Source organism: Myxine glutinosa, chromosome 1, assembly GCF_964187855.1.
Source record: "Myxine glutinosa chromosome 1, kmMyxGlut1.1, whole genome shotgun sequence".
In the NCBI taxonomy this organism is placed as follows: Eukaryota; Metazoa; Chordata; class Myxini; order Myxiniformes; family Myxinidae; genus Myxine; species Myxine glutinosa.
The window spans coordinates 318,333,455-318,355,597 of record NC_136261.1 but is presented as its reverse complement, the minus strand read 5'-3'; the positions used below and the strand labels follow the sequence as shown (position 1 = coordinate 318,355,597).

At 44.0% G+C, this 22,143-nt stretch overlaps 1 protein-coding gene across 2 annotated transcripts in view; it reads left to right on the top strand.

The window, feature by feature from the left end:
* LOC137410873 (G patch domain-containing protein 8) overlaps nucleotides 1-22,143 on the top strand; it is a 198,729-nt gene that overhangs the window by 3,797 nt on the left and 172,789 nt on the right. The window contains exons 1-2 of one of the 2 annotated variants that reach the window (XM_068096330.2): nucleotides 11,393-11,514; nucleotides 12,470-12,542. Coding sequence is in view for 1 of the 2 variants with exons in the window: in XM_068096322.2 (XP_067952423.2) it covers nucleotides 12,470-12,542 (73 nt within the window). In the remaining variant the exon portion in view is untranslated. Of the gene's footprint in view, nucleotides 1-11,392; nucleotides 11,515-12,469; nucleotides 12,543-22,143 lie in introns of those variants that run through there. The other variant, XM_068096322.2, reaches the window with a different exon arrangement.

Below are 22,143 nucleotides of genomic sequence, written 5' to 3'. Positions count from 1 at the left end.
GTGTTCTTTGCACAGTCACATCTTTTAAGTTACAAACTCCAAACTCGGGGTACAAATACAACTTTGTGTGGGGGGTAACATAGGCTATGTGGCCGCAGCTTCATGAGAGGGTGTACTTTGTGTGGTTGGTCAGAAAGCGGGAGGGGGGTGGGTTGGGGGGAGGGAAATTAGCTTTTTTATGTGTAGTGCCACCTAGTGGTGGTGGCAGAGGGTATTACAATTTCTTTTTTTTTTACCTGGGCAACACTGAGGTGAAAGCACTCTTCGCTTGGGTAAATTTGTCAATTTGTAAATAAATTTGTAGAATAATTTTGAGATAAAAATGGAACAACGCAAGTAGGAAGTGATTTATCACTGAATGGCAACGTTTTCCTCATTGCAGAAGACTCGTGCAAAGTATAAATGGAAATCGAGGATGTTCTCAATTATTTCGGTGAATACAACTGCCAAGTTAACATGTTACCATACATGCTCCTGTAATACTTGTAAGCTAAAGTTAAAGCACAATTAAACCCACCAATAAATACTGACTTAATCGGATATTTAAATATATTTTATCCAAATGCGTACAAAGGATTTTCGACAATGCGCCAAAATAGAACAGAAATTTCGACAAAAAGTTCCATTTCTGAGAGATACTGCGTAACACCACGTACTGGTTGAAGTTATTGTGGAAGTGACGTCCCAGCGCCAGTAGATAATTACTGAGCCGCCACATCGAAACGCCTCGCTGTAACAATGGATGTTTGTGCTGGTTAGAACCACGTTATTTTGACCCAGAATACAGTGAAGCCGAGCTAAAGAATGTTTAAACTGCATCTACTTCAGAAGAACCAAGTAACAGTGATAGTATGGAGATGATGTGGGCAGGAAGGCTCACACTAGTGCGACTCAGGATGATATTTGAGATCACTACCTTTTATTGCCCCGCACACGCAAAGTGAAATGTGAGGTGAAGCAATTGCTTCACTTCTGTCTGTCCTTTTGTATACAAACGTCAGTTTCTGATCAAGGAACTACTTCATTTCAATTGAATGTTATATTTTGAACACAAATCGGAACATGAATCGGAAATCGAACCTGTAGTGTGGCAGTAGTACATTGCTTCTCAATTCGTCCTGATCGCAGAGATTATTTGTGAGGTAATTCTTTTCAGTCTGTCCTTTTTTTTGAGTCTGGCAGTCAAACAAAATGGAAAAACATTTCAAACAGGAAACTTGGTTCTTAATGACAACTTAAAGAACACAAACAGGCACGAAGAAGTAATGTAACATGTGAAATAAGGTGGTGTGTAAGAAACTGCAACAATGGTGGTAAACTTCTGATTTTTTTTTTTTTTTTTTTTTAATACGACCTTTCAAATCTTTATTTTTTTTCATTTTTAATTATATACTTGAACCCTGTATAACACAAATCGCCTTTTTGCCACTTTCAAAAACTCTTCCATCTAGCAGTACTTGGCCAAAATATTATGTCGTTTTACATCATCGTGACCAATCAAATTTGCCTATCGTCGACCCAGCCCTTGTCCTTGTTTCTCAAATAGTGTTATAAGGTGTTCTATGAACTCTCTAGCTACAATATGTGATTATTTACTGCTATGGCTTCCATAGTAAACTTCTAGTAAGTGAAATGTAATGGCGACAAAGCCCAGGATAAAGCTATGGCTGTACCCATGTACAGTAATACAGAACGTTCAAGGAAACACCTGCCGTAACATTGTTTACCCTTTTTCATGTCACACTTAACAGTTCTTACCTCCTCTGCTCTTATAAGTTTACAGAGCTTTATGTTCAAAAATGGTTGGATACTCTTATTCCTCGAATGCTTATCCCGGATGCTTAAAAATCAACAAAAAAACAGGGGGTATTGTAATCAACACCATCCGTCCATCCTGTCTGTCTGTCTGTCTGTCTGTCATGATATCTCCTAAACAGTTGTGCAAAAATTCGCCAAACTTGGTAGTGGTAGTTATGATCACCACATGCTAATAAGGCGTGAAAGCAGTATCATGTTTGGGTGGGGTCAAAAGGTCGAATACCGAAAAATGCAATTTGGCCTAAAAACAAAATGTTGGGTCTCTGGTAACATGCTGATCAATGAATGGGGTAGCTAGGTAGGGTTTTGTTTTTTGGGGGGGAGGCGGGGGGGGGGGGGGGGGGGGGGGAGTGGAGAGGATTTTATTTTTGACATGTTTAAATGGAAGCAGTACAGTATTTCAGATTATATATACTTCCAACCAGTATTTTGATGATTGGAAAGATATACAATCAGGAAGTTCAACAAGTTCATCGTGAGATACAACTTTAGAGGTAACACAGTATTGCATACACAAGTCAGAGGATTAAATGACACCAATTTAGTATCTCTGCAAAGTTTCCTTTAAAAATGGCTCAACAGTACATATGACGGAATTGAAGAATACGAATCTCCCATTCATCATACCTGAAAATCTTCTTTTTTTTTTGTATACTGAATCGAGGCTCGTGAAAGAGCTAACATTTATTTCACAAACAAATGAACCAGACAAACAAAATATGTAAAAAGAGGGAGTGGAAGACAAGATGGGGAGAGAAGGGGTAGCACACAAACATAACATTTGAGAGCAGGGAGATGTGTGGGAGGGAGAGGGCTTGGGGGAAGGAGGCATGGGAAGGGAGGGGTGGGGGGGGGGGGGGGTGGGGTGGGAGAAGTATAAAACACAAGGACACCAAGGACTTCCAGGACAGAAGTTGGTATTTCAAAAAAGTGGATTTGGGGTGAAATTAGCGGGGGCAGAAAAGATCAAGGTTTTGGATGGGGGAAGATAAGAGATGGTGGTGAACAACTGTTTTAAAGACCTGGAGGGTGGAGTGGGATTGAAGAGAGTGAGGGAGTTTGTTCCAGAGGCGGGAGAAAAGAGGAATGAAGGAGTGAAGGTGAGCAGAGAGTCTTGATTTTGGCAGTTTAACCATAAAAGGATTGCAGGCAGATCTTGTGCGACCTGTAGGAATATTTGGGGGACAGAGCCCAGAGAGAGCTGGGGGGGGGGGGGGGGCAAGGCCAGAGAGGAGTCGGTAGAAGACGGAAAGACCACCAACCTGCCTGCGACGAGTGAGTGAAAGGCCCTTGGAGTTAGCTTCATCGCGGGAGATTCCAATGATTCTGAACGCTTTGGTTTCAACAGCGTGAAGACGAGCTAGGTGTGAGGCAGGAGCACCAGCCCAGAGGGGAGAGTAGTATTCCATTGAGCTGCGGATGAAAGCCTTGTATGTGGTGAGGAGCTCAGGTGTGCCAAGGAAGGACTTCGCACGACGGAGAATGCACAGTCGGCGACTGGCTTTGGAGGCCAGATTTGAAATGTGGTTTTCCCAGGAAAGATCATGGCAGATAGTGAGACCCAAAAGCTTGAGTGACAGAACTTCTTGGAGAGGATTATTCAGAAAGTGGATGGGATGGTTGTCCAGTCGGTCTTTTCGGAGAGACATCGTAAGAGTGTGAGATTTGTCAGGATTGAAAGACATGTTCCACCTCTTTGCCCAGTCTGTGATTTTGTCCATGTCTGCAGAGAGTGAGGAGGCTGCAGACTGCCGATCTGAGGGATGAGGAATGGAGCGACAGAGAGTAGAGTCATCAGCAAAGAGATAGAGAGGATTTTCAAGAGAGTCAGAGAGATCATTGATGAAGACCAGAAAAAGCACCGGGCCCAGAACACTGCCTTGGGGAACTCCAGCCTGAACAGGAAGAGGAGATGAGAGAAACCCATTCAGGGCCACACGTTGACTATGACTAGAGAGGAAGTCCGCCAGCCATGCGTGGAGATTGCCATGGATACCAAAGGAGGAGAGTTTGGTGAGCAGAGCAGGGTGCCAGACCGTATCGAAGGCACGTGATATGTCAAGGGAGACAGCTCTAATTTCCTGTTTGGCATTGAGGACCTCCATCCATTGTTGAGACAGCAGAAGCAGCATGTCCAGAGTACAGTGACCTGGTCTGAAACCAAATTGATGATCAGAGATCAAGCCATTTGAGAAGAGGAAAGATTTCATATCTGAAGCAATGATGGAATCCATGACTTTGCTGATAATTGGGAGAAGGCTGATTGGTCTGTAGTTGCTAGGATCTGTTTTTGCACCTTTTTTGTGCAAAGCGGTGATGTTGGCTGATTTCCAAGCAGATGGCAGATGACCTTGAGCAAAAGAGAGGGTGAAGAGAACAGAGAGAGGGAGTGAAAGAGCGGAAGAACAGGATTTTAGGACCCCTGGGCTGATGCCGTCAGGTCCAGTTGCAGAATCAGAGTCGAGGGTTGACAGAAACTTTTCCACCTTGTCAGGAGGAAAGGACACAGAGTCCAGGAGCAGCTGGGTACGACTGGGTACGGTGGGTACAGAGAGGGATGGGTTTGGGACACAAGATTTAGAGGCAAACAGAGTTGAGGCATTCAGCTTTTTCACGTGCGGAGTCAGCCGTGTAGCCGTTTGAGGTGAGGGAGGGGATGGAGGGGGAACAAACACCAGAAACAGATTTGACCAGACGCCACCAGGATTTGGAAGAGGGAGACAGATAAGAGAGTTCGCTTTTGAGAACGGAGCGATATTGTTTCCTGGCTCTCCTGAGGGTGGACACACTTGTTTCGGGCTTTGTGAAAGGAAATGAGATTTCCTTCCGTTGTATTTGCTTTCCAGGAGACGAAAGCAAGTTGTTTCTGGGCAACAGCCTCACCACAAGATTCCGTGTACCATGGACGGGAGGAAGGGTATGACAACTGAAGACGAGATGGGATAAATCTGTGCATGAGAGAGAGCAATTTACTTTGGAAGAATTCCCAGGATGAGTTGATGTCAGAGGCGGTAGAGATGGGAGAGCAGTCCAGATGATTGATGGCTGCTTGAAGACCATGCCAGTTGGCCTGAGTGAAATGCCAGACTCGTCAACGCTGAGGAGGCTCTCTGAGAATTGTCAGAGAGATGTCCACTTTAACAAGCACATGATCAGATGAGCCGATTGGAACAGAAGAAGAGCAGCAGACATTTTCAGGGAAGTTAGTCATAACTAAGTCCAGAAGAGAAGATGCTCCGTTGACTGAGATCCGGGTCGGGAAATTGACAGATTGTGTCAGTCCCAGTGAGTCGCAGAAGTCCTTTGCTGAAGAGCCATGGCTGGTGAGAGAGGTACCCACACCCAGCCAACCGGCATGGTGACAATTGAAATCACCACATATGAGGAAGAGAGAGTTGGGATGGGTAAATAGAAGTTGGTCCATATTATCAGACAGCGAGATGTAGATGGAGTCATCACTATTTGGTGGACGGTACAACACACATATGAACAAAAGGTGGGAGCGAAGGGGAAGCCGTAGCCAAAGGTATTCCTGGGGGTGAGGTGGAGAGAGGGCAGTGCAGGGCGAGTGAGGAAGAGTTTTTTTATAAAGATAGCAACCCCACCTCCAGGACGAGGCTCAGGTCTATCATACCGGAGGAGGGAGTAACCTGGGAGAGATACCAAGGAATCAGAGACCTCATGAAGGAGGAAAGTTTCTGTTAAGCAGATCACGTCTGGTTTGTCAGAAGCAACCTGTATGGAGAGATCAGTCAAGTTTGAGCGAAGGCCCCGGATGTTTGAGGTCCATACCGTTAATGAAGAGGAAGGGGGAGCATCGGATACAGAACAGTGGGTGGGAGCCGGGAGGGGTAGGGTAAGATGTGGAAGAGGAGGAAGAGGTAGGGAGAGCTGTTGAAGGTGTGTCAGAGATTTCAGAATAGCTTGGAGAAAGGGAAGAATGGGGCGGACAAAAGGTTTGATGGTGATTGGGTGACGCACAGTGAGGTGTTATTTGAGGAGGGGGAAGAGCGAGGCAGAAGGTTGGGGGAGATGAAGGTGAAAGTTGGAAGGGAGAAGAAGCGGGGAGGACGCTTTGAGGAGGAGGGGTGAGAGGGGAGTCTAGGAGGGGAGGAGCGAGGGAGAGTCTCGGAGGGGAGGGGTGTGGGGGGAGTTTAGGAGGGAAGGGGCAAGGGGGGAGATTTGAAAGGGATGGGTGATGGGGAAGATTTGGAGTGGAGGGACAAGGGGGAAGATTTGAAAGAGATGGGTGATGGGGAAGATTTGGAGGGGAGGGGCAAGGGGGTAGATTTGGAGGGGAGGGGTGATGGGGAAGTTTTGGAGGGGAGGGTGATGGAGAAGTTTTGGAGGGAAGGGGTGATGGGGAAGATTTGGAGGGGAGGGGCAAGGGGGAAGATTTGAAAGGGATGGGTGATGGGGAAGATTTGGAGGGGAGGGGCAAGGGGGAATATTTGAAAGAGATGGGTGATGGGGAAGATTTGGAGGGGAGGGGCAAGGGGGTAGATTTAGAGGGGAGGGGTGATGGGGAAGTTTTGGAGGGGAGGGGTGATGGGGAAGTTTTGGAGGGGAGGGGTGATGGGGAAGTTTTTGAGGGAAGGGGTGATGGGCAAGATTTGGAGGGGAGGGGCATGGGGGAAGATTTGAAAGGGAAGGGTGATGGGGAAGATTTGGAGGGGAGGGGCAAGGGGGAATATTTGAAAGAGATGGGTGATGGGGTAGATTTTGAGGGGAGGGGCAAGGGGGTAGATTTGGAGGGGAGGGGTGATGGGTAAGTTTTGGAGGGGAGGGGTGATGGGGAAGTTTTGGGGGGAAGATTTGGAGGGGAGGGGTGAGATTGGATTTTGAAAAGTGTACGATTAATGGGAAACGAACATTTATTGCAAAATGAGTTTCTTGAGACCTTCGAGTCAAAAATACTGTTTCGGATCTGGGGGACGGCACTCCCGTTAGCAAAGGGGGGGGGGGGGGTTAATCCCCTTGTCCTGTTAAGCTGGCCATCCGACCGGTCCTGGGGGTATGACTCCATTTCCGGTCGATGGTAAGTAGGGTTGTAAGCCCAATTTGTCTTTATACCTAATTACTACCACCGGCCATAAGCGAGGAAATACTCCCACCCGAGCCGCAGCGTGATTGGATTGCGCCGAGCGAAGCGAGCTGCGACTCGGGCCGTTAGCAACAGACTAAACCCGACTATAAAGCGTTTGGCCAAAATCGCGCCACAGGTATTCAATGGGAAGAAGGGACTAAAGCGATCGGGGGAAAGAAGAAGCCAAAGTAAGGAATAACAGATATTTATTAATTATGTACACGAAAACCCAAAGAAGAGGAAACGAAAGTAATGTACAGAAGAAGAAGAAGCAGGATACAGGGCAGCCTTAAGCAGTCTTATATTATACCCCAGGACAAAACAAACAGACTCACACGACAGGGAATGGCTGGAAGGAATGGCTGGAAGGAATGAGAAGGTCCAGGCAGACGGTCGGCGTCGAGGTCCCGCTCCAGGAGTCGACTCGCGTCGTGGCGGGAAAACCCTGGCAGGCAGCGAGCGCGTATCGTTGACCGCGAGCGGACGTTGCATATATCGGGAAACTGGGATACGGCGTACGTAATATGTGGCTCGTGCCAACGCTCTCTCTCTCTCTCCCTCTTGAACAAGATGGGGGAGATGCCAGTTCGTAGCGCACTCCCAGCTTCTTCTCACCTCATCTGTACCTTCTCACTCGTCTCCTGAAGCAGTCCCTCGCAGCCGCTTTTATTGTCCGTTGCTGTATCAAGCCGCCAGCTCCGATGACATGCCTACCGGTCGGCTCACCTCGGTGCTGGTTGGCCGGCAAGGGCTCGCTGGCTCCACCTCTGATGATGAGTTCACGTGCCACACCTTGTTCTTGTGGTTCCGCCCCCTTTTTCCTCGGCTTGAAACCGCGTGCGTAATGGCGGCTTGGTGCCAGCAAACAGCCCAAGGCAACGGCAGCGAACGCTATCCTACTGTTACTGCACTTTGAAGAGCGGAGATGATTGGGGAAATTGAAAGGGGCCTATCTTATTTGATTAATGCAACGCAGATTCAACTATTGGGAACAGATCCTTAACTGAAACACATAATAATGAAATAATTACAGAGAGGTCCTATGGTTCTCTACGTATTGTACATGGACTAACTAGGGTGCGATCTTTAATAAAGCCAATTGATGGGGATATTTACAGGGGATCATTTATAAGGGAAACATTTACTAAAATTTACTAGTGAAGGTTCTAAAAACCGTAACAATATGTTTGAGGACGCTGAAGGAGGGGTGGAGTGCAGGAGAGTTTCGGGAATGTAGAAAAGAGAAACTGTAAGAGATGGAATTTTTTTTTGGAATGAATAGATTTGGTGAGCAAGTCGAAAGCATCCTTATATAGAAGAAGAAGAAAAAGGTGTTATAATATACGACAGAATACAGTTCTTCAGGGGAAAGTTTAAACATTTTTAACAACATGATCACGAGATCACGAACAACGTGGTCGAAGAACGAACGAACAAATAAGAACAACGAATAAACGAATAAGAGCAGAGAAGGAAATAATAATTTATTTTTTTTCCAGTTGAGATTTTAAACAAGGAAGTATGGGGTGAAAGACTGGGACAAAAAACAGGGAATGAAAGTAATTGCAGCACAAGCATCTTGTGCATTTAAATATTAGACCCTTTGCAGTTGACAGAAATCTTAGATTACACCCATCCATAAAATATATACTCCTCCAAATAAGAAACTTCAACCTGCTCCCCTCCCTCCTCCTCTCTTCCCCACCACCCTCCCTGCCTCCTCCACTTCATGTTAGCGAAGTGACAGGTGGTATTTGCTAGTATAAAATAAAATGCGTGCACTGTTTGCAGGGTATAAACGGGCCTATTCAAGCCCTTATACACCCTTCCCCCAACAAAGTAGAATACCGTCTATAAGGCACACGCAAAACAGAAAATGATAAGATCTTGAATTTTTTCTTACTTTGTAACAAAACTGGCTAAAATAACTTTCTTGAAATTCAGTTCTGTATTTTAAAATATTCAGAATGACTATTTGCACTTCATTTTCGATTTTAGACCTATGTTCACAATACGCTTCTTCTTAATCTTCTTTACAACATACCTTTTGATGGTAGCTGTTTTTCGCCAGACAAAAGTATGTCAAATGCAGGCCTCATGGGTCTCATCTTGTGTCTTGGTGACCACATCGGCACTTTAAGTGAACATAATGAACACCAAATGTCTGCACGGCAGCCATGACTTGTGGTCTCAGGTCAGGAATGTCTATCCAGGGTCCATTTTCCGACTTTGAACGAGACACCATCGATGTGTCAGCAGGTGGGTTGTGGAACCGTTTTCAAAATGTCGATAAAACATTCTGACCCCTTAACTAAAATAAACAGCTGCTGATTTTCTCTGTTTAGACCACAACAGTCACCTGTGTTGTGTTGTTTGTTGTGTTGTATACCACAACAGTCAACAATGCCACAGAGTAATGCCATGCTGAGTGCTTGACAGCAGACATAAAATGGCTGCCTGGAATTCGGCCCTCAAAAAAAAAAAAAATTGGGCTTAACAGGAATTATTGGGGTAGGTTGGGTTACCGGACACTCAATTTTTTTTTCTCAGCCTTAACAGGCTTATTTTTTAAACACTTGTTAATGAAATTTTGTATATGCAATCAACATTGGGAGACATGTGAAATATGTAATGATTTTCTTGATTTGGCCCCTGATTCTTACCCCAATGGATGTGTACTCAGGATTACAGAGGTTAAAACGGCAGATTTTGTTTTTTAACTCAAAATTTGATATTGGGTCATTCCTGTTGGAATGTTTTGCCACTTTTCAACTTTGCTTTCGGTGGAAGCATGAGGATTTGCGATGGTGCGTCTTCGACTTCATTTTTTATTATTTATTTTCCTTTAATATCCTAATAGATCAGTTTGTCTTTGCTGTTCCAGTTGACAACACCAAGGCTCAAAATGGTCTTCGCAAACTATTTTGTACCTTCCAAAAGAAAATTTATCAACAATATCACCAGCTCCTATATTGTGAAGCCATTTCATTGCTAATTCTCTTCTCATGACATTTATCTGTATTTGGGATCTGGAAAAAGCATACACTGTATGCCTGACACTCCACACTCGTGCTTCCTGTGCTGGCACTGTGACATCACATTCTCACAAAATCTTGCTAGCCCAATGGTGGTGAAGTGTATATAGATTGGATTTGCAATGTTCATTGTTCAAAAATTCTTTAAATCCAATGAGGCTAAAAGCAAAATTTCAGGGGGAATGAAAGAAGAGATATTTTTCTACTCATGGACTCTATTCAAAGCTCTGGCTTTAATTGCACTTCAACATACATGTGGATAAAATCCACCTTTTTGGCTAAATACGACTTGTAATCATAACTGCTTTGACAGACATTGCCTCCCCATCCATAATAGTGGCCTTGACCATCACGCAACACAAACAGTGCAAGTAAATAAGCCTTTATTTTCTTCACCTAAATAAGCTACCTGCTCATTATCCCCACGCTTTTTGAAAAAGACGAGGACGGGATATTATAATCGGCTTCAATTCTGTCTGTCTGTGTCTGTTCGTCAAGCTATCTCCACCTAAAAGGTTGTGCAGAAATTTACCAAACGTGGTCATTATGATCACCACATGGCACAAAGGTGCGGATGCAGTGTAGTATTTGGCTCTGCCCCGAGTCAAAAGGTCAAATACCAAGAAATGCAATTACAGGTGCATTTCAAAACATTTTTAAAATGAAACTTTTAAAATGCAATTGACATTGGGGGGGGGGGGGGGGGGGGGCACATGAAATATGTAATGTTTTTTGGGGGGATTTGACCCCGAGTTCATACCCCATGGCGTCGGGGTTGGAGGGACATGGGGTCATAACGGGGGAAAAAAAAATTAAATCTCAAAATGTGATATTGGGTCATTCCTGGTGGAACTTTTTGCCATATTTCAACTTTGTAGATTGGAAGCATGGGGATTTGCGATGACACGCCATCGACTTCGCTCTAGTTCAAATATTTAGAAATGGGTCGATAATAGTGACAAGGATCTTGTAAAGACAAACTACCCATAAAATGTAACAAATTTTGGTGAAAGTATGCATTTTGACGAGATCGTTTTGCCTCAAATTTTCCGAATAACTATAAAAAAGGCCATTGCCTCTTATCCATGACCCATATGGTAGTGATGTAACGCTTTGTGACATTTAAGCACTCAAAACATTCGAGCACTTGCGTAGCGACACTTGTCACACCGATGATTGCATTTGGCGCAGTTAGTTTGGACAGAGCCGTGAGTGCTTGTTGCTGCATTTTGGCGATGCTGCTGAGGCTGGGTTTGTCATTGCTTTGCTTGCTTTTGTGATTCCTGTTAATGCCCGCTCTAACATTTGTAAAACGCATTTCAAGCTCTTTATTGCTCTGAAGCACGTCTAGGCCCCATCCATTCTTCACATAATTTGTGTTTTATGACTGTTTTAACAACAACCAACATGTGGTGTCTCTCCCTTGCCTTCACTGATCTCTGTCAGTGGAAGACTGGTATTTTGCTGTGTGTTGCGAGGGTTGTTTAGGTTACATAGATTACATAGTGACCTCAAACAGTTTCTTAATTTGTTACATTTTTAACTTTTTTTGACAGCCCAGTTTGTTAAAGCAAGGTTCGTATTGAAATGTTTAAAGCCCACTTGCACTGCTTTTTATAATGGCAACTTGCTTTGTTTGTCTCCTTTATTTCTGCATCAACTTCCTTGAAAGCCAACTGTGGAAGACTTGATCTCAGCTGCAAAACCAATGGGATTGCACATCTATTTACAGGGTAATGCAATTACGATTTGCCATGGGTGCGCTTGGGGCAGTTGGATTGTGTAGCCGTAGACCTCTTCGATCAACTGATTTTAACCTTAAATGCTTCCAAAAAGCTGCTGAGATCATGTTCTTTGCAGTTTGTTTTATTTTATTTTTCCTTTTCTTCTCTCCTCATTTGCACTAAAGGCTTTTGCTGCTGACTGTCTCCTGGCCTGTTCTGCTTTGGAAGAGGGTTGATCTTATGGAAAAAAAGTCCCATATTGCAATCGCTTCATTCTGTTTGTACATGTGGTATTCTAACATCCGTTTTCTTTTAGCTCTAACTTCTGTTTTCCCTGTCAATCTGTGTCATCGCTTGCATGCCCACAAAATGGTCCTGATCAAGAAGGGCCTAAGCTCTGGCAATGGTCTCATTTGGTCTTTTGTGATGCAGCAGTCACAGTCTCTTGCACATAACTGTGAAATACAGCTGACGGCGGCACAGAAAACCTTGCTTTTTAATTCTCCCTGTTCTAGCTGTCGCTCTCCAGGTAATTGACTAACTGCACTAAAAAGGCAAGCTCTGCTTTCAGTCCAGTTGGCGGTGGCATTTTGGCTCAAAAACAAATTGATTACCAAGTCTGGCCAATGTGGGCAAACTTTGCCTCCCCTTCCCCAACCCACTGAGCAATGCGCACACCTCACGCTGGCCTTAAAGCAAGTTTGCTCAGCCATGCAAAGCTGCCACATTCGTGCGGTGGCTCTGTTGGCTTATGGCACACCAGACAGCTGTGGAAAGTTTGTGTTTGTGCGTGTTGCGTCTGACAGGATAACATTGGCCACAGGCTGCTGGAGAAAAATGGTTGGAAGTTGGGCAAGGGCCTTGGAAAGAACTTGCATGGTGAGTTTTGAACTGACCCCTGGACTTTTTTTTATTCCTCATGCCTTATATATATCTATATATATATCTATATATATATCTATATATATATCTATATATATATATATATATAGTATATATATATATATATATATATATATATATATATATATATATATTATATATATATATATATATATATATATATATATATATATATATGTATGTATATAGTACTGTACTTTTTGTGTACTTACTTTTTCACGTGACTGTATGTATATATATATTCCTCACACCATTCATGCATCCTTCTTAATGTCTAATGCTGAAGTAGATTGAACCTTATTTTGTGGATAAATGTAGCTTGTACACATGCTCTGATTTATTGGGTGGAAAAGAGAACACCTGAGAGGTGGTGAACATTGCAGACAAGTTGGTGGTCCTCTATCTTTTACCACCTACTTTCTGCTCTTGCTCCATCTTCTCTTTTTGTGCTTTATCACCTCCCGCCAGGTTTCTCCAGGGTGTACACAGTCCACCAGCAACCCCATTCTGGTGAAACTCCGAAAATCCATAATCACTGCTCACCTCCACTCATTTGTTGTCCCACTCCAGGTCCTCAAGACAGCTGTTCACCACCATCTCATATCATCCCCCCCCATCCACAACTATGATCTTGTCCCCCAATTGGCCCTCCCCAATCCCATTTCTTTCCTCTTTTCCAGTTTTTCCTTCCACTTTTGTGATTGAGAGGTTGCAGCTGTATCTATCTTGTTTACCCTGTGCGTCCTGCCTTACACCTCATGATATTCCCCCCACCCCTTGTTTCTCCAACTCCCTCTATTTTGTCCCTCAACCATGCTGTTGGTGTGTCTCACCCCTCTTCCCCCCCCCCCCCCCCTCAATTTTCGAGTTATTTTTTGTCTGTTACATCCTGATCCGTTTTGTGTTCTTGATCTGATCTTCCACGAGCTTTGATTCCATCCAAAACCCCCCTCCCCCCCCCCCCATTTATTACAGCAGTACAAAAGGTAGCAGGAATAGTCCCGTATGGGCTAGTAATTACGAATCCTAATTCTTGAACTCCTCTTGACATCTTGGAATGTCTTACTTGCTTGGATTTACTTTTTATTCGTGTTTATTTTGGTTAAATATCCTTTGTGTTTCTATTTGAAGGAATGATGATTCCCGTTTCTCTCTCCATGGCCTCTCTTCTGTTTTAACATGATGCACTCCATTTTTGTTGATGGTGTTGCTGTCTGTCGAAAACACTATTCCTCACTGTCTATTGTCCATAATTACCCCCAATTTATCCCTCTGGAATTCTTCTGGTGGCATATTCCTCTCCTTAACCACTCAATGTTTCTCTGTGTGGTGTACCATTCATGATTGTGACTACTTATTTACCTCTTTCTGCTAACGTGGATCAATTCATAATCATCCGTCACAACTTTGTTCCTCATCTGCGGTGACCTCAACTTCATCTGGCTGTTTGTCGGCTCTTCAACAACCAGACATGGCATTGCAACTAAGGCCTTTTGTTCTCTGATACAAACTGTAAACTTCCCTGCCTGGATTTCTGCAACTAGTATGCCATACCTCCTGGACCTAGTGATTTTTTATCATTGTGTTCAATCCTTTATGTTCCTCCTCTGCACCTCTTGGCTTCTCTGGCATATTCATTGTCAAAGGCTGTATGTCTTGGGCTATTGTTGGCGAGAGATCTCGGTGACGCAGAATCTGGCTGTTTGTTCAGGCCACCTGAAAGCGACTTTGATTTGCTGTCTCACAATTGCTGGGCTACCATATGCACAGCATCTCATATTTATTACACCTGGAAATGCTGTCACCAAAGCCGACTCTCTCCTTTCCATCAGTTTATCTCATCCTTCTCTGGCTATCTTTTCCTTCCCCTCAGTCCTGGTACATTGAATCTTATGGCAAAGTAGTTGCAGTCAGCAGCTTACTTTCTCTACCGTGAAGGCTTGCCTGACTGAGGGGCAACCTTAGATAATTCTAAGGCTCTCAATAATTGTGTCCATCCTGAGGTATGCCAGTAATCATCATCTTGTTAATCTCATTGCTATTCTCTTCAACCAGTCTCCTTACTCAAGGTCCTGGTGATGTCTTGTAAAATCCATCTCTGGTATGTGCCACTCACTACTCCATCTCTCGTTCACTTCAAAGTGCCTCACCTCACAATCTGCTTGAGACAAAGCAGGATGTCTCAACTCGGTGTTTACCTCAATTTATCGTGTGTTCAACCCGCTCTCCTACATTATGACCCCATACCCATGGTTGCCTTGACTGTGCTTCGTTCACACCCACCCTCAAAGGTAGAGAAAGTTCTTCCCAACCTTGACATTCATCAGCGGTGGGCCCATATGACATCACTACCCCAGTTTTCAAATCCTACTCTGATGCTTTGCTTGTCCTTTGTCTGCTACTGTGCCTTCAGAAAGTATTCACACCCCTTGACTTTTGTCACATTTTGTTGTTGCACCCTGAATTTAAAAATCATAAAATTGAGATATATATATTGAGATATGAGATAAATAAAATTGAGATATGAGATATATATATTGAGATATACCCGGGCTATATATATATATACACACACACACACACACACACACACACATACATACATACATACATACATACATATTGTTACTGATCGCGGTTTAGGATGTTGTTTGCCGAGCGAAGGCTCCGCGACCGAACAGTTGTTCCCCGATTCACCCAGTACTTTGGCCGTATCGCACCGCAGCTGCCCAATCTGGAAAAGACTAAAACGACGAAATGCAAAGAGGAAAAGGAATAAAACGAGAAGACGGACAGAAGAGTAATTGGATTTATTATACACACAAGCAAAAAAAGAAAGCAGTCACGTTTATTTACAACACATAAGACGCAGGTGACACAGTGCAAATACTAGCTTATACGGACTTAATTAAATACCCAGGGACAAGACACACAGAACAAACTCACGTACACAAGAAGGGTGGAAAGGCAGGAGGTGGATGGCTGGAGGGAGAGGAAGGTCCAAGGGGGTCCTGCAGCACGATCGGCGCGTTTAGCAGCCGCCGTTCCTTCGCGGCCCTGCTCAAAACCGCCGTCCAGGCCCCAAGCGGCTGTTGGGTGTTGTTGCTGCTGTGGCCGCCGCTGCTTTTCCAGGACTCGTCTGGTCCAAACCCTCAACTCCACAACACTCTTGCACGTCTCCCTGTCCAACCACTCTTTCTCTCTTGGTCCAACCACTCTTTCTCTTTCTTGGTCCAACCACTCTTTCTCTTTCTTGGTCCACTCACTCCTCACCACCGACTTTTTCACGCTTCTTGCGCGCGCGCCTTTATAGCGCCTCCGGCGATCAAGCCGCCGGCCTTTAGGACACGCCCATCGGTGTGCTCACCTCGGCCCTGGTTGGTCACGCGACCCTCTGGCTCCGCCCTTGATGACGCCGGGCGGGCATGCCCCTCTTCCCCGACCCGAGCACATGTTCAATGGTGGTTTTGGAGGGGAGGTAATTGGCAATCGAGGCTTGGCAATGACGAAAGGGGTTGTGAAAGGAAATGGAGATTTTGGGGATGGGAATGAAAGGGGATCTATTCTCTTTCACTGGTGCAATGGAGTACTTCAATTAATGGGAGACACAGCCTTACCCTAAAACACAGAATAAGATATAACTATCGAACAGGGGTATTCTATTATTGGCTGACGTGTATGCTTGTGGACTAATTATGGGATGCCCTTTCACCTTTACACAGCTCCGGAGGCAGGGGGCGCAGAATAAACAATAATAATAATTCACACAATCAAAAAAATATACAGTCCTCATATCCGCAACACTGCACCCTCCTCCTCTTAGGCACGTCCCGGGCCTACAACTTTTATTTAGTGTGACACGTAGGTGTAGTTCCCTCTATTTTTAACCTGACCCTGAGTGCGACAGTTTTAAAACATAAATAAATGTGTCCCGCTGCTCCATTGCACCCTGCCTAACAGACTTACGCCCACAGTTAACCGAATTGCGGAATGGTCTTCAAACTACACACTGACGGTGGGAAGCATTATTTACAATGACGCTATTTTTATTTACAAAACTAACCCAGGACCTGTGATTGTTCTTTCTGGGGGGGGGGGGAGACAGTCTGCTCTGCATCAATGCACCATTAAAACACCTAAAAACGCACCAATACACACCCAAGCACCAATCGGTGCAGTCACCATTGTTGACTCGTCACGTCACTCGACACTAGTCGAGTGTGGACACCCATGCACACTCTGGAACAGGTGGATTGGACGTCGGGGAGCTGTTGACTGGCCATCACGTTCGCCGGATCTCACCCCTATGGACCTCTTTTTCTGGGGATGTGTAAAAGACAGGGTTTTCGCACGCAAGCCACGTTCTGTTGATGCCATGATTCAGTTCATACGGGAGGCTTGCCAGGAAATTGATGCTGATAAAGACCTTTGTGCCAGAGTGTGCATGGGTGTCCACACTCGACTAGTGGAGTGTGTGAATGCCGGGGGCAAACAGTTTGAACATTTGAGGGATTAATATGTTTATTATTGATATGTTATTATTGATATGCTTGTATAATCAATAAAATATGTTTTGTGCGCACGTTTTGTTTTTCATTACTGTATACCTACTTTTGCAGCCCCCTGTATATATATATATATATATATATATATATATATATATATATATATATATATATATATATATATATATATATATATATATATATATATATATAATATACACACATACGTAGTGTGTTCAAAAAGTATCCGACCTTTGTTCATAAAAGATACTCGTATCCAGATATAAATTTTTTTATAATCTCGTTCAAAGTAGTCCCCTTGGGCTGCCACACACTTCTCCCAACGGTTCTGCCACTGTCGGAAGCAGCGCTGGAATGCCTCTTTTGGGATGGCGCGCAGCTGGTCAGTCGCATTCCGCATGATGTCTTCTCTGGAGCCGAAGAAGACGGTCAGCATGACTTTGACATTGCTGCGGACCTGCCTTGCTTATTTTGGCCTCGGCGATGTTGGATGCTTCCATTGTGATGACTGCAACTTGGTTTCTGGGTCGTACCCATTAACCCAGGACTCATCGCCAGTGATTACTGTGTTGAGGAAGCTGGGATCGCTGTTCACAGTCTCCAGCATGTCCTGTGCGATCTCCAAACAGAGTTGCTTTTGCTCAATCGTTAGCAGCTTTGGTACGAACTTCGCTGAGATTCTCCTGAAGCCCAAATCCTCCTTCATAATGGAATGAACGGTGTTGAATCTTGCGGATCGTTTCCACTTGGGAATCGCCAAGCTTTACACAAAATTTGATGCAGTAGCGTTGTTCAAGTTTTTCCGTCATTTTGTCAAAAACAAAAATCCGATGGCGCTCACTTACATTTCCTCTCATCGGCGGTCTGCCGTCGAATGACAGCTTCTGCAGGTGGGAAAAAATTCACACGTGCGCATTAGGATCGCCTACATACATGCACCAATCAACGCCTCCCTAGCTTCTTCTTTTTTTACGCACGAAAAATAAAGGTCGGATACTTTTTGAACACAGTAGTATATATATATCTATATATATACAGACTTGGCATTTAATATGGAATTTTTTTTGTGGGGGTGAACTTACTTTTCAAGATGTCTTAGAACTAAAAGTTAATTGGAATTATGTTGAAATTATTCTAGATTTTGTTAATGTGACTTATAAAAGAAACAAAAACCACATTTGACATTTCGAAACAAATAAATTGATCCTTGAAAGTGATGTAAACTGATATCGAACTCAATTCATGGACAGTACTGTGTTAAACTTCTGTACGTTTTCCAGAAGTATCTCTTTATTTTGCACATTAGCCAATTTTTTTTTGAACAAAAACAAAAGTTAAATTACGACTGGGATTACGGACAGTAAAATTACAGTTCAGTACTTCGTGTAACCCCCACGAGCATTCAGGAGAGCACGTACACGTTGAGGCATGCTGTTCACGAGATTTGCCAAGGTTTGGGCAGGAATTGCTTGCCATGCAGTGACAATAGCCTGCTGCATTTCATGCACAGAGGTTGGCTGCTGGTCCAAGTGGTCGATTTGACGCGTTAATTCTGCCCACAAGTTCTCGATCGGATTCATATCCGGGGACATGGCAGGCCACTCCATATGCTCTACACCACGGTCAGCAAGAAAGTGTTGGATCATGCGAGCACGATGAGGCCGTGCATTGTCATCTTGGAAGACAATGTTTCCTCGAAAGGCTGCACGAGCAAATGGAAGCAATGTTTCTTCCAGAATGGCCCTGTGCTTGAACTGGTTCAGGTTTCCATTCAGAACAACCAGGTCAGTTTTGCCCCCTGCATGAAAAGCAGCCCAAACACGTCACTCACCCCACCACCTCCAGCTTGGACTCTTGGCACTATACAATCATTGTTGTAGGCTTCATGCACTTGTCTGCACACTCGGACGTGACCATCTTGACGATAGACCAGAAATCTAGACCCGTCACTGAAGATCACGTGATTCCAGTGTCCTGCCTGCCATTGACGGTGCTCTCTGGCCCACTGCAATCGGCGCTGGCGGTGTTGTCTGGTCAGGCGTGGCTTTCTCGGGGGTTGCCTGGCACGATAGCCTGCTTGAACCAGTCGTTGGTTGACTAGCCTTCTGGATACAGGCACATTTGTCAGTTGCTGCCACTCAGCCCTAAGCCGATTAGCTGACTTGGTACGGCCATTGCGGACTAACCGGTGCAGCTGGCGATCATCCCTCCTTGTGGTTCTGCAGGGACGTCCTGGCCTCAGTATTGGAGGAGGGACACCCCTCTGAGCATTTCGTTTCAGGATCTTTGACACCTGACCTTGAGTGATGCCATACTGCCGAGAAATAGCACGCTGTTTCATGCCGTAATTTCGTAAAGCCACCACTCCATGACAAACAGCATTGTCGAGTTGACGGACCATCTCCAGAGGAAGCGGCAATAACTTTTGGAAATGTGCAGCAGTTGTTTTCCACTAATACAGAACGCAACAACCCTTGTATACCCGACTGTGAAGCCAATCATCAAATGCACCTGTCCGTACATTTTGCCACGCCACCTGTGATATAATCCTGTTGTTGACTTCTTGCTGCGACAGACAATCAGTGACATGGTTCTTTTAACAAATAAATCACCAAAGTGTAAAAGAAACTCACTAGATTGATATACTGAGTTAAGAAAGTAAACCCAAGTCAAGAAAAAAAAAAATTCCATATTAAATGCCAAGTCTGTATTTACATATATATATATATATATATATATATATATATATATATATATATATATATTGTTACGTGGTCCTCCCGGTAACTACCTGGTCTTGGTGACCCCCGGACCGTGGGAGGACCCCGCCAGAAAGATATATGATTTATACGCTTTCGTAATGCAATCAAGATGAAAGACACAAACAATTCAGGTCAATAAGCAACCCCACACCAAGGATCCGGATTAATTAATAATATATTCTCAATCCATCAACAACAATCAACAATCAATCAACAATATTACTAAGATGGCCATCTCATATATTTCCCCCCTTTCCCCACTCACGACCCCTCAATAGTCACTGTCCCTCACAATGTCTCTGGGCCCCTCCAGACCAAGGTGAAGGTCGACTTCGCACACGGGCGGTTGAACGGACCCCTGGCTGACGTGCTCCAAACGTGCACGTCACGTACCGGGAACAGCTGCTGCAGCGCACACCTCCTTGCAAAGCAAAGCGGGCAAAGCAAAGCGCGGCTCGCAAAGCGCGCGAGGCCCAAGGTGCGACCCGTACACGCCCTCGGAGGCGTCGAGGCGAACAGTGCCGGACGCTTGGTTCTTTCCAGGAAGCCACGGCAACCTGACACGTAACAGGCAATCACCCCGCGCAGGTAACTCCTCTCGCCAGACGGGCTTTTCAAACTCAGCGTTCCCAACGCTAATCAATATCGACACCGCTCGCGTCGGAGCTGGGCGAGGAAGAAGAAGATGGCCGCTTCTCTCGGACCTCGTGTCTTTTCTTTTCTTCTTCCGGTTCACCATCCCGTTTCCGGTCTCCTGTTATTTATCAGGAGCGCCTCTAACCATTTAACCACAACAACCTTTAATAGAATAAACATTAATAAGCAATGACCTGAATAGTAATTCACCTAAATCCGGAATCCGTAACAATATATATATTTATATATATATATATATATATATATATATATATATATATATATTAGGGTGGGCTTCAAAAAATCAAAATGCAGATTTTCTCCGGGACATGGTCTATTTTTGTTCCTTTTGGTGTCAAAGGAAACCACACCAAATTTGAATGGAATCCAATAATATTTAGGGGTGCCACATCAGTGATGAATTTTCCCCCATGCAAAAATAGGAATTCCCATTTTTTGGGCTGTATATAAAAAAAATAAATACATAATTGTATATATACATTAAATATAATATTAAAAATAAATATATAGTAAATATACATCAAATAATAATAATATATATTATATTGTACATTATATATACAATTATACGATAGACAATTATACAAATATAGACAAATATAATACATTAAATAATATATTAAAAATAAATATAATATATTAAAATTTAAATATAATAAATAAATATATAGTTATACAATATATATACATTATAATTAAATTTATACATAAAATATACATTAAATAATAAATATACATAAATACACATTATACATTATATATATAGTTATATACAATATATTATACATACAGTTTTGAGACTTCCTATGATCACTATCTGGGCGATTTTCATGCATGTTTTGTACAGGTTCCCGGGGTCAGGGGTATGCTTTTTTAGTGTGTAATATGTAGGCCTAACTTATTGACTGTGGCTCTTTTGTAGAGAGTGACCCTGTGGAGTAAGAATTAACAGGATTTTACCCACATTCTTGTGTATTTTGCAGATATGGCATGTGCTAGTACCAGTGTTTCATTGAAAACTCTGGCTCAGGATAATGTGTATCTCATTGGGTCCACTTCTGGAGATGCCATCAAAGGTGCCAAGCTCCCGACTGTGCATCAATCTCTTGTCCTGTTTTTCCATCACCTGAAGAAGGAGAATCGCACTGCCCGGGAGAGTGCAACCCTCACCATTGAAGAGGTTGTGAAGTTCTGGGAAAAAGCTCACCTACCTACAACGACGAAGCAGCACTGCATCCATCGTTTGGAGAGGCTATATGAAGAATGGAGGAGCCTCCAAAAAGGTGCAAAGCGGGGTGGTGCGACCCAAGAGAAAAAGGAAGCATCCTTCAAGGCCTCCTTGGAGAAGACGTTTGATCTTAGGCATGCAGATTCGGAGGCCATAATCACCAACCCCGAGGACAGGAAGTTTCGTCACGATCAATTCTCAGAGAGGAAGGCTTCAATGGGATCTGTAGACACTGTGTTGGAAGCAAAAATGAAGCGAAAGAAAGAAAGGGAAGAAAAGGAGAAGACGAAGGCAGAGAAGGAAAATAAGAGACAGGAAATGGTCATGAAGGGTGCTACTGCTATGGAAGTCACAGACTCAGACTCTGACTCTGAGACCACGGCACAGGCTGGTTCTTCATCATC